The sequence below is a fragment of the Coenobita brevimanus genome, chromosome 51, assembly GCF_032717465.1.
Source record: "Coenobita brevimanus isolate Jiangsu-jjx chromosome 51, ASM3271746v2, whole genome shotgun sequence".
Taxonomy (NCBI): domain Eukaryota; kingdom Metazoa; phylum Arthropoda; class Malacostraca; order Decapoda; family Coenobitidae; genus Coenobita; species Coenobita brevimanus.
Genome location: NC_137004.1, coordinates 31,258,579 through 31,272,137, shown reverse-complemented (window position 1 = coordinate 31,272,137; position 13,559 = coordinate 31,258,579). Strand labels below are relative to the sequence as shown.

Here is a 13,559-nt window from a genome sequence, read left to right as displayed (position 1 = left end):
AATAACTTCCACCATGATGCACTATGGTGCATACGAAAATTTAAACTACCACTGTGTTGTACTCCCATTTGACTGATTCCTCTTTTTTTTTTTTTTTTTCACTAAATTCAGATGGGACCACCACTCACGCACTCAGTTCACATAATCACAATAAGCAGGCCCCCTTTTCACTGCTGGTTTAGCATTATTTCCCCACAATCAGCACGGAGTTGCTCTTCCACCGTCCATGTCCAATGTGTGTGTGTGTGTGTGTGTGTGTGTGTGTGTGTGTGTGTGTGTGTGTGTGTGTGTGTGTGTGTGTGTGTGTGTGTGTAAATAAACCTAAGAAAGCAGACTGATATGCTTAGAATTTGTTTTAATTTACAGTAGACTGTGGCTCAGTGGGTTAGAGTGCTCCGCTCTGACCGAAGGGTCGGAGGATCGAAAAGGGTCATTGGTAGACATCAGGAAGAGATCCAGTCAAAAAATGCTACACACTCCAATCCAAAGTCCTCTAACCAGGGGCAATGCCTTAGCACTTCGGAGATACCTGGCATAAAACCCTTTTTTTTCTTTTTAGTAGACCCTCGACATATCAAACACTGATACAACAGATGTTGGATTTATTGAATGCCTCTGTGCCCACCAAAATTTTGCTGACTTTAACAAACTAGGGTTGAGAAACAGAGCGGTGCAGTGTACAATACGTAAAACCTCACCATATCGGACTAACTGGGGCCCAAGCCATTCTGAAAAGAGTGAAAGTCCGACAACAGCGACATCTGGATTTCCCCCTGCTAACCTGGACTTTTTCCAATATACATATTGAAGCAATTTTCCCCATGAGATACTGAAGAAAAGCCAGAGATGCATTCCAGACCCAAACCCAAACTCTCATATATCTTAATCAACAGAGAAAGACAGAAACATCACTGGTAACATTATTATCCTCATAAACAACACTGCTTAAAAATGTGACAGCAAACATCACATGCAGGTAGGTGAGGTGGTGGGAGGGCAACTGACAGGCTACAGCCAGGCAGGTGGCAGTGACCTATGTAGAGGCAGGGGAGGGCAGGGGTATGGGAGGGAGACAAGAAGGGATGGGGGAGGGGAAGGGGATGGGGGTGGGGGAGGATGGGGAGGGAGACAAGTGGGGATGAGGGAGGGAGGGGAGGGAAGGGAAGGGCAGGGGGACAGGGAGGGAGACAAGCAGGAGTGGGGGAGGGGAGGGGGACAGGGAGGGAAACAAGAATGCCAAACTCCTCTACTACCCCCTCCACCCCATCTCACTCACTCATTCATTCTCTCTCCCTCTCTCTCTCTCTCTCTCTCTCTCTCTCTCACACACACACACACACACACACACACACACACACACACACACACACACACACATTGAATACTGAAGTCTGTTATATCAAGGTATTACTGTATTGTTTTTTCAATGTGCTTCATCAAAACTAAAAGTTCATATGTGAAGAACACAACTTTCTCTGGCTGATATAATACAGGTGCAATAACTATGGGCCAAAATGGAAGCAGGAAAATGGCATCCACAATTAAACAAAATATATTTAGCAGTAAAAAGAAGGTACTCAAATTGGAGAAAATGTAACTTTACAGCTATCAATTGGTGTCATACCCCCAGGACTAACAACTGTACCACCAAGAGTTATGTATACCCCTGGGAAGGGGTTCTCAAACATATTGAAGATCAACACTCCACTGAACTGAACTGTTTTCAGAGGGAGAGCTGGGGATATGGGAAGATTCTATACCATTCACTCCTCATCCCTGCTGCTAAAACAAATACTGTATTAAAACCGAGGAGGAACAGGAGACATGTGAATATTCCATAATTACCCTTCCTCCTTTCTGCAAAACCAAAACAATTTCGGTAATGACAGGGGAGCAATTGTAAATATGTCTGAGAATACGGCCCTCGATTAAGAACCACTGAGAAATGAGTGAGCGTTTTTGAATGGAGATATGAATGGGAAAGTAGGGAATGTGAAGATGGATGAAGTAGTTGGTAAGTGGAGTGGGTCTGCAGAAGTGGATGAGAGTGGCAGTGCTCTAGTGGACATCTGTGTGGGGAGGGGGTTGGTGATGGCCAATACTTTCTTTAGGCACAAAATGATCCACAGGTATATGTGGCGAGTGATGAGAAGGGTGGTTGGTGAACTGAATGAATGGAAGGCAATGATTGATTATGTATGTGTGGATGACAGAATGAGAAGGTACCGGTATGTAATGGATGCAAGAGTACTGAGAGGTTGGGGAGTGGACTTACTGACCACCATATGGTGGTGGCGAAGGTCAAGGTTCATGTGCAGTGGAGGAACAGAAGGAGAGGACAGGAGGAAGTACGCTATACAAGGAGGGCAGATGGAAAAAAAGGCATATTTAAGAGAGAAGTGGAGGAGTGATTGGGTAAATATGATTTGGAGCAGATGGAGGACATGGAAGGTGTGTGCAAGATATTCTATCTATCTATCTATTGCCAGACGCCTCAATCCCGTTTGGGGTGGCCACAAACAAATCGCCTCCAAGTCACCCTGTCCCCCGCCATTTCACTGCCCTGCTCCCAACTCACACCCCCCTCTCTCATATACCTCTCCACCCCATCCCTCCATCTCATCCTCGGCCTCCCCCTCCCTCTTCCCCCCTCCACCTCACTCACATACACTCTCTTCGTCAGTCTTTCACCCTCCATCCTCTCCACATGGCCAAACCACCTCAGTGTGTTTCTCATAATGCTTCCTATCACATCCACATCCACACCACAATGCTACTTTATATCCTCATTCGTTAGCCTGTCTCTCCATGTGACTCCACAGGCTCCCCTTAAATAACTTATTTCCACCGCTCTCACTCTTGACTTGTGTGCAAGATATTCAAAGAAGAAATCTGTGCAGCATATGAGGCAGTGTGTGGGGTGAAGAGAAGACAAAAAGGGATGTATGGAACAGCATGGTGGAATGAGGAGGTGAGGCAAGCTGTGGCGCAAAAGAAGAAAGCATATACTGTTGTGAGTGGATGGGAAGCAGAGGCATGGAGGAAGCTGAGAGATGGAAGAAAGAGTTATATGTAGAGAGGAAATGAGAGGTGAAAAGCTTAGCATGAGAGTAAAAAGAGTGGATGAGGAATTTGGAAAGAATTTGAGCATAGTGGAGGGAAAGTAAAACAATGTTCTGGAGGGAGGTAAAGGGTGATAAAGATGTTAGAGGGAGTAAAAGATAAAAATAGTAGATTGACAGTGGAGAAGGGAGAAAAAGTGAGCATGGAGAAAATACGTTAAGGAACTGTTAAACATGGAGAATAAAAGTAATGCATTATAAATGGCTGGGGAATGGCTGGGAGAAGGAGGGAGGTGAAAAGGGAGGAAGAGATCAGTAAGATGGAAGTAGTGGAAGCAATGAAGAAAGTCAAAATTGGGAAAGCCACCAGGAACTGATGCAGTGTGTGGTGAAATGCTGGAGCATGGGGGAGAGATATTAGTAGAATGGATATGAAAGATGTGCAGATTGGCCTGGGATGAAGGCAGAGTCCCAGAGGATTGGAAGCCAGGTATAAGTATTCCCCTGTACAAAGGAAAAGAGGGAAAAGGAAGTGTGTGGTATTCATTGGGGCATTTGTCTTCTTAGTGTAATATGAAAAGTATATGGAAATACTTACTGACAGAGACAGGGAAATAACAGTGGAATTAGTTGGAGAAGAAATGGGAAATTTTAGGCAGGGATGAGGGTGTACAGATCAGATTTTCATCCTTAGGTCTTTTGTGGAAAAGTTTCCAGAGAAGGAAAAGAAGTTGTATGCAGCCTTCATGGATTTGGAGAAAGCATATGAGAGTGGATAGACAAGGAATGTGGAGTGTATTAAGAATGTATGGAGTAAATGGGAAGCTGCTGAATGCTGTGAAGAGTATGTATGAGGGTGCTAAGGCTGCAGTACGTGTGGATGGTGAACTGAGTGAAATTTTTTCTATGCATGTGGATGGTGAACTAAGTGAATTTTTCTATCTGAAAGTTAGATTAAAACAGGGATGTGTCATGTCTCCATGGTTGTTCAATCTGTATATGAACGGGGTTATAAAAGAGCTATAAAACGGGGCAGTGAATGTTGGAGTGGCCCTAATGAGAGAGGGCAGTGTTTGGAAACTTCCTGTATTGTGGTTTGCAGATGATACTGTATTGTCAACTGAAGATGATGGGGAACTGCAAGGCTTGGTGAATGAGTCGGGAAGAGTGTGTAAGAAATGGGATCTAATGGTGAATGTAGGGAAAAGTAAAGTTATGGTCTTCGAGAGAAATAAAATCACTGAACGTACAGTGAGGCTGGATGATACAGAATGGAAAATGTGAGTGCACTTAAGTACTTGGGTAGTGTGATGAGTAAGGATGGAAGTTTGGAGGATGAAGTGCTTGAAAGGGTACAACAGGGATGAAACGTTCCTGGTTCTATGAATGCAGTGATAAGAAATAGGGAAATGAGCATGGAAGCAAATGTCGCTGCATGATAGTATTATGATACCAACACTAATGTATGGAAGTGAAGCTTGGACCTTGCTGGAAGGACACAAGTCAAGAATGAGAGCAGTGGAAATGAGTTATATGAAAGGAGCATGTGGAGTTACATGGAGACACAGACTGACAACTGAAGAGGTGAAGGTGCATTGTGGTGTGGATGTGGATGTGATAGAAAGCATTAGGAGAAATACACAGGGGTGGTTTGGCCATGTGGAGAGGATGCAGAGCAAGAGACTGACAAGGAAAGTGTATGTGAATGAAATGGTGGGGGTAAGAAGGAAGAAGAGGCCGGGGATGGGATGGAGGAATGGAGTGGAGAGGAACATGAGAGAGGGGGTGTGAACTAGGGGGAGGGCAGTGAAGTGGCGGAGGACAGGGTTACATGGAGGTGATTTGTTTGTGACCACCCCATACAGGATTAGCTAAGGCATCTGGCAATAGATTAATAGATAGAAAAAAAAAAAATGTCTGGCAGGTACAATATCATAACAAACAGATGTATTACTGTACTGTCTTTAACTTTAAAGTGCACATGTGGATGTGTCACACCCGAAGCTAACTTGTGTTTATGTGACCTACATGTGGGTCATTGTCCCAGGCCACTGAGTGCCCCATATACCCTCATTCCACGAGTTGCTCTAACAGGGAGAAGTACCGTCGGTCCGCTATCTCCATAGGAAATTTCCAAAGTGACGCGTCTGGGCGTCTCACACCCGACGTATGCACGGGTTTGTCACACCCACCATAAGTATTAATGTATTATTTAGTAAGGTGTTTTTCCTTGTAGGAAGTGAATATTTGTTATAACACGGACAATTTAGTGCATAAATCATAAAAATGGCCCACCATTTTGTAAGTGACGTAGACCGTACGATGAATACCACAGGCCTTTCCAACATAGTTGGTGGTGGTGAAAGTGATCACAAACAGGAGGCTAATAACGATGAAAAAAGTGACAGTGTTGAACACATAGGGATCGATGATAGTGACACTGATAAAGACTACACACCCTCATCTAGTGAGGAAAATTCCACTGACAGTGACGAACGTTCCCGCAAACCTAAACAAAGGCGCACGCCCACCCCAGCCAAGTCACGTGTCATAAAATTTATAGTAATTAATTCTCTCATGCCACAAAATATAAGAGAAGTGACACATAACAACAATTTTGGGTTAAAAATCAATGTTTTTAGCAATCAGGAGGTATCAGTAGTATAGTAACACTGTACACACCTCAAGCAATGTCAATTAACAGGTGAACATATGTTTTACTTTAGTTACTCCCCCACTCAAAAAAAACAGGGGGAGGGTGCGAGTTCTAAATCAGTGGGATTAGCCGTAGGGAGGTCCAAATACCATGCAGTGTTCAATTTCAGGGGTAAAAGATTGCATGAAATATTGCTATTTTTTTGTAGGTCATTTTTTGACTCAAAAAATGTCCCTTTTTTGTCGACCTCCACCACAGTCCAGTGTGAGTCACTGGTAGTTTTGGTGCGATAAGCTGTAGCGTCCATGACCTAGGAGTGTGAGTGCAAGTGGAGAAGTCCACAGCTGCAGTGATAAACTTACCTTAGTTTTTTTGAATTGTTGCATTGCATATTTTCCTCATTTTTGGTGTTTTTTTTCTAAGTTACCCCTTCACCCTTAAGTCTCCTTTTAAAGTCAATTATTTTAAGTGGAAATGCAAGTACAAGGCTTATATTTGGTATGTATATTTTTAGTTTCATTATAATTTTACTTTAAGTTTGGTGTTTTATTTTCTGAAAAATGGGTTTCCCACATCCAACATATGCATGAGTGTGACAATTTTTGCACATATGTATTCTAGGGTTAAGGACTATAGTAGTACTGTACTGTATTTTGCTATCACACATCCTGAGTTTCAAAAGCATGACTGATCTTGTAGTGTAGCTACTGTTTATTAGTGCTCCACAAAGCAGTGAAGTAAACTATTCAGGTTACAGTACTGCCACCAAGGAAAACAAATTACTTAAACAGGAGTAAAAGTAACTATAATACAAACTATTCAAGTAAAAATAAATAAGTATCCACTAATTTTAGTGGCTACTCAAGTCCCCCCTGTGGCAGGGGGGACACAACCTGGCCGCACTATGGGGTGGTACTACTACTCTGCAGCCAGGTTGTGTTAGGAAGAATACTGCCACCGTATTCCCTGCGTGTCGTAAAAGGCGACTAAAAGGGGCGGGGTGAGGGGACTAGGGACCCCCTCCTCTGTTTTTTAGTTCCTAAAAAGAGACAGGCCAGAGAAAGGGATGGGGGATGGAGTTATCCCCGTACCCTGAAGATTGGGTCTATGAATGTGCGTGGATGTAGTACAATTGAGGCTAAAAGGGAGGAGATTGGGAGAATGTTTGTGAGAAGAAAGTTGGATGTGTTAGCTTTGAGTGAAACGAAGATGAAAGGGAAGGGGGAATCTATGTTTGGAAGTGTGAATGGAAGATTGTCAGGTGTTGATAGAGGAAGGGCAAGAGAAGGTGTGGCCTTGTTAGTGAGTCCGGAAGTACAGCAGTGTGTGATTGAATGGAAGGAGGTGTCATCGAGACTGATGTGGGTGAAAGCGAAATTTGAACGTGAGTTGTGGGTGTTTGTGAGTGCATATGGGCCTGGTAGTGAAAGGGATGAACAAGAGAGGGAGTCTTTCTGGAATGATGTTGATGAGTGTCTGCAGAGTTTTGGAGCGAATGTGAATGTGGTAATGATGGGAGATCTGAATGCTAGAGTGGGAAATGTAGCAGCTGAAGGCGTAGTTGGTATGCATGGTGTGCCTGGAAGAAATGAAAATGGGGAACGAATGATAGCGATGTGTGTTGAGCGAGAGATGGTGATTGGGAATACGCTGTTTGAGAAGAAAGATATTTATAAGTATACATGGGTGAGACAGGAGGGTGGAAGGGTTGTTGATAGAGCCTTGATGGACTATGTGGTTGTGTCTAGGAATGTAATAGGAAGATTGTTGGATGTGAGAGTTCTGAGAGGGGAGGGTGGAGGTATGTCTGACCACTACCTGGTGGAGGGAAAGTTAAGAGTAGGTAAGAGATGGGTGAGAGCTAGGAGGGTTAGGTGTGGCAGGGAGGTTTTGAAAGTGAATGAGTTGGATAAAAGAGAGAAAAAGATAGAGTATCAGGAGAAATTGAAAGATGAGTGGAACGCAGTGAAAGATCGGGAAAATGGCAGCGTGGAGGAGGAATGGCAGTTGTTTAAGAGTGCTGTGGTGGGGCATGCAGAAGAGGTGTGTGGTGTGAGACGTGTGGGTGGTGGTGTAAGAAAAGGAAGTGAATGGTGGTGCGAGGAAGTAAGTATGGCTGTGGCTGAGAAGAGACGTGCATATGAAGTGTGGCTGCAGAGGAAGGATGAGATGTCATATGAAAGGTATAAGGAAAAGTGGAATAGAGCGAGAAGGGCTGTGCGTGATGCTAAAGTGGCAGCAGATGAGAGGTGGGGTAGGCGGCTGACAGAGAATTTTCAACAGAATAAGAAAATGTTTTGGAAGGAGGTGAAAAGGGTGCAAAAGGGAGAGTCTGGGAAGGAAGAACGAGTAAAAGCAGAGGATGGAAGGATGTTAATTGAGATGGGTGCAGTAAGGAAGAGATGGGCAGGGTATTTTGAAAGATTGTTAAATGTAGAGGAGGAAAGGGTGGCTGAGATTGTGGCAGATAGAAGGGTGCAAGGAATAAATGTGTTGGGAGAGTTGAATGATTCTTTGATCACGAAGGAGGAAGTGGAGAAGGCAGTAAAGGAGATGAAAACAGGGAAAGCTGCAGGTATGGATGGGTGTGCTGTGGAATGCCTGAAGAGTGGTGGAGTGACTATTGTTGACTGGTTAGTAAGATTGTTGAATGTGTGCTTTGAGAAAGGTATAGTGCCAATTGACTGGGCAAGTGCTTGTGTGGTCCCGTTGTATACAGGCAAGGGTGATAAGTATGAATGTACTAGCTTTAGGGGTATAAGTCTGTTGAGTGTTGTAGGTAAAGTGTATGGCAGAGTGTTAATTATGAGAGTTAAAGAGGGTACAGAGGGAGTGATTAGCGATGAGCAGTGTGGCTTTAGGAGAGGGAGGGGATGCGTTGATCAGGTTTTTGCTGTGAGACAAGTGTGTGAAAAGTATTTAGCGAAAGGCAAGGATGTGTTTTGGGCATTTATGGATTTAGAGAAAGCGTATGATAGAATTGATAGGGAGGCTCTGTGGACTGTTTTAAGATTGTATGGACTTGATGGTAGGTTACTAAAAGGGGTGAAAAGTTTTTATGTAAATAGTAGAGCGTGTGTAAGAGTGGGAAATGCTGTGAGTGATTGGTTTCCCGTGAGAGTGGGGCTGCGACAGGGATGTGTGATGTCGCCTTGGTTGTTTAATATTTACATGGATGGTGTTGTAAGGGAGGTGAATGCAAGAGTTTTAGGTGGTCTGAGTCTGGTAAATGTTGATGGAGGAGAGTGGAATCTGAAGCAGCTGCTGTTTGCGGATGATACTGCACTGGTGACTGATTCAGAGGAGAGATTGAGACAGTTGGTAGAGGAGTTTGGAAGGGTGTGTGAAAGGAGGAAATTGAAAGTAAATGAGAATAAGAGTAAAGTGATGAAGTGTACGAGGTTGATAGATGGTAGGGGGATGAATATAGTTTTGAATGGTGAGTTGCTTGAGGAGGTAGATTGTTTTAAATATCTAGGGTCACATGTTGCTGTGGATGGAAGAATAGATGCAGAAGTGAAGTTTAGAATAAATGAAGTAGGAAAGGTGCTGGGAGGAATGAAAAAAGTGTTTAAATGTCGTTCGCTTAGAATGGATGTAAAGAGAAGGCTGTATGAGGGTGTTGTGGTACCGACTGCATTATATGGGGCTGAAACATGGAATATGGGTGTAGCAGAGAGGAAAAGTTTGAATGTAATGGAGATGAGATGTCTGAGGAGTATGTGTGGAGTGACGCGTATGGATCGAGTGCGAAATGATGAAGTACGAAGGAGAACTGGAGTTGTTCGGGAGATGGCTGGTAGAGTTGAGCAGAGGGTGTTGCGAGGGTTTGGGCATATGGAGAGAATGGATAATGAGCGATTGGTGAAAAAGATAACTAGATCTGATGTGAGAGGTGCAAGACTGAGAGGAAGACCACGAATAGGATGGATGGACAGTGTGAAGAGAGCGCTGATGCGAGAGGGATGTCTGTTGAGCAAGGAAGAGTGGCTGTGCGTGACAGAAATAAATGGAGAGAAATTGTGAATGAATAAGTGATGACGCAGCCCTGAGGGGATATTCTCCCGCATTTCGTCTGATCAGCTAGTCAGGTCAGGTGCGGGTAAGGGGATGGGTCTGTTATGATGTGGCAGGGGTAAACCAGTTCTGCTGTCGGGCCCTGCTGTGGATGTCACTGATTGCATTGCGCAGTTGACCCTTGTGCGGCGTGATGCGGTGAGGATCTGTCCGTTCTCCCCTTTGGGGCTAAGATGCGAATGAATGTGTTTGAATGGATGAGTAAATGGAGAGTCAGTCGTCCTGTCTCGGCTACCTCCCTTTCCTTGGGGGAAGCAGCCTAGGTATATAGAGATAGACTCAAGTACTGAGGGTAAAGCGTAACTTTCAAAAACCAAGGATGGCTATATTCATACGAAAATATTCCAACTACTCAGTATGATTGCTTATTGGCATTATATTGGACGCATATAAAACCAGCAATGAGAAATTCACACATTCACATTCACTGCCAGACGCCATGTATCCCAGACGGGGTGGCCAAGGGCTTAGAGTTAATTGTTTAACAGGGAGGGGCACTAATCCTCCACCAACCCCACTTGACACGTAGGGATGCCAACAGCATCTGGTGTTCCCAGGCGGCTGTAAAAAAAACAGTGTACAACACACAATGTACTGAATATTCAAAGAAAAAAAAAAAATCCACACACTTTCATGTCTTTTGATTGGCACAATAAACATATTTTCCATCAGTCAAAAAAAGAATGAAAAAATCAGATACTGTCATGAGGACATAGAATCAGTCACAGTGTAGGAACAACAGATACATGTCTACTGCATCACTAACAAGGCTAAACTGATGGACATCACAGTGTTTGAAGTCTGACCCTGCTAGGTGAGCTGAGTCATTCTCAGCTCTTTGGCCAAGAGAAAATGGCACCATTTTTCTTAGCTGTGATGGCTGACATGGTATCTCAGCTTTGTTTCCCACACTGACCTTTGTCTAAAACCACAATTTTGAAAAGATGAGGAGTGAGCAATATACTAAAATATAGTGGAATTAGTACAATATATTGTAAACTGAAAAACATTACTCATATGAGAGAAAGAGTAATTCATAATAAAATTAAACTACTTGAAGATCTCAAAAAAGTTCCTAAAGTAGCTGAGTAACATTACTGAACTACTATGCACTCCTGCTATGTATCTAAGTGAGAAATATTAATAATGTTCAAGATTACCTCACTTAGGTACACATTTTTATCTTATTTTAAAAGCAATATTGCTCCAAGTAATGCCTCTTACTACTTACCTAATACTGTCATTAAAGTCATGCTCATTGACTATGGCACAGTTGGTGAAGGACAATTCTTCACTGGGGCACTTAGCTACCTTCATTCTCTGAAATCCATCACCGAAAAGAGATTATAGTTTTGACATTTCAAATTATACAGAAGCTTCCAGATACATCAGAAATAAATTTATTCAATTACACATGGCTGTTAAACCCGTTCTGCTTGTTATTTCTAAGGATGTGTGGTGCTGGAGACGGATACTTTCAAATGGTGGCACTAATATAACCAGGCAGCAGTTATACAAATGCCCCTCATCTCCTTCCCCATCCCCTGAATGGAGGATGGTCGTCTGTGAGAAAAGTGCAAGTTTAGCCTGCAGTCCAATGAGTTCACATTCAGATGTCTGTGACAACAACAACAACAACAACAAATTTTGTACAGTTGCTACCATTTTTGAACATCATTATCTTCTATTTGATTATACACTGATTTAGAATAACTTTGGTCAATCAGTAAGAATAGGAATAACACTGAAAATGCCTTAAAAATTACATACAACTTCCATGAAAAAGATAAAAACTTCGGCTAAAGAGGGTATAATAATGTACATCACCTTTTTTACTTCTCAAACAAGGAGGAGGAACCCAAGGTTTAGTTGTTGTTGTTTTTTTCTCTCTCTCTACAGTATGATGATGATGATGATACTTGGTTATAAATAGGGGAAGAGTCTCCACCTCATGTGTTTGTCTGTTATAACATCTGCATTGAAAATGAGCTAACCAACTATAACTGAACCATCCATAACTTAACCTAATTTTAATGTAAATGCAGTAAGTCATACTGGTAAAACAGTTATAACAGCTGAAGAATCTCCCCCCTCACTTGCTAAGTACAGTGCCCTCAGGTCCAATAAACGTTTGTCCAGCATGATTCGCATCCAGCATGGAGAGCAAAAAATTAGTACGATTAACCCTTACACCGCGAGCTTGTTTTGCATTTTCTTGCGGCTCCCGCGGGCATATTCGCGCTTCGATAGACTCTCTAAAAATATTTGCCAAAAATCAGTTATTAGTCCTAGAATATTAAAATCATATATGCTTATGGCACATACCTTCAGCTTTCTCCTGGGGTGTTTGTTGAGCCTTCATCGAGTACCATAGGACTTGTGGAGATCTCTGAAGTTGGGTAACAAAGTCTCCGCTTTACACTTCCCGACAACCCGTAATATGATTACCACAGTCTGATATTATCACTAGAAACACTATTCTATGATTCTCAAATAGTTTGGAATCCATACTCCAAAAAAAAAACACTGTGTAAGCAATGAAAATTACGAGGGCGTGTGACCTTCCCACTTGTGCTAGTTCGCCGCTGGTGTTCTGTCATTTATTATTGATAAAAACACTCACAGTTTATATTTCTATTACTATATAACACTTATATATATCTACAGTCTTTATCCATAAGTTTCCTTCAGTAATAGTAGTTTCTTGTCACTGTAGGCATTCAATTTCTTTCAGTAAAATACGTAGCATTCACTTTCTCATCCCGTATACTAGCATTGAGAGTGAATGTCACTTTCACCTTCACTCTCATAACTCAGTATTCATACATGCTACAGTGAAACTTTCACTTTCATTACTCCTAGGGTATATACTCATATTCTTATAATACTACTCATTTACATTTCTATTTACGTTCTCTGTTTTATTTGTTATTTACATTTCTATTTTATTTACACTGTGTTATGCATTATCACTTGAAGTAACTTATAAAACTATTTTCCACTGTTCACGTATATGTACATTCACTGCTTTCACTTGCTGTTTACACATTATTTACAATTCCACTTGCATTGTTTTACTCAATAGAAAGATCATAGTCACTCTTTTATCAATTGTCAGCCCTTTATCTCTTTCCACACGAGGTTTAGTAGGGGGTAAAGGTCACAGGGCCCTTTGCATGGGGCTGAAAAACAGGGGAAGTTGGCACGAGCAAACAGACGTACCTTCAATTTGAAAGACGACAGTGAACTGATAGTGGTGGCCTCCTGCCGCCTGGCTTGGGTGAGTGCAATACTACCAACTTTAGCCTTGTGAGACCTGCTAATATGTAGCAATGAAATGATTGGCAGGAAACCAAGATAATACATAATAAATTAGGTAGTTCCAGGTGAATGTAAATATCACTTAGGCTTCTCCCTTCCCTCCTTTTATGTATATTTATTACAAAAATAGATTATACGGCATATTTCAAGGGGAAATAAACAGCGAAAATTAGCGAACGAGTGCACGTGAGGTGTTGTCAGGTGATAATTAGCCAATTCCAGGTGTATGGCACTATCACTTACCTTATTTTTTTTTTGTATATATTATTTGGTATAAGAATAGGGCATAGGGTTTATTTCAATGGATGAAATCAGTGGAAAATTCCAGGGAAGATTTACTTAACGTAGAATGTGTGGTGACCTGCAATAATTAGGTAGTTCCAGGTGAATGTAAGTATCACTTAGGCTTCTCCCTTCCTTTCTTATACAGTATATATTTTTAT

General features: G+C 42.3%; 1 protein-coding gene across 1 annotated transcript in view; it reads right to left on the bottom strand.

Annotated features, from left to right (window-relative positions):
- Positions 1-11,112, bottom strand: part of LOC145400102 (vesicle-fusing ATPase 1-like) — a 61,739-nt gene extending 50,627 nt beyond the window's left edge. Inside the window, exon 1 of the mRNA XM_080272611.1 lies at positions 11,027-11,112. Coding sequence (XP_080128737.1) covers positions 11,027-11,112 — 86 coding nt within the window. The remainder of the gene's footprint in view (positions 1-11,026) is intronic.
- Between the last annotated feature and the right edge of the window lie 2,447 nt (positions 11,113-13,559).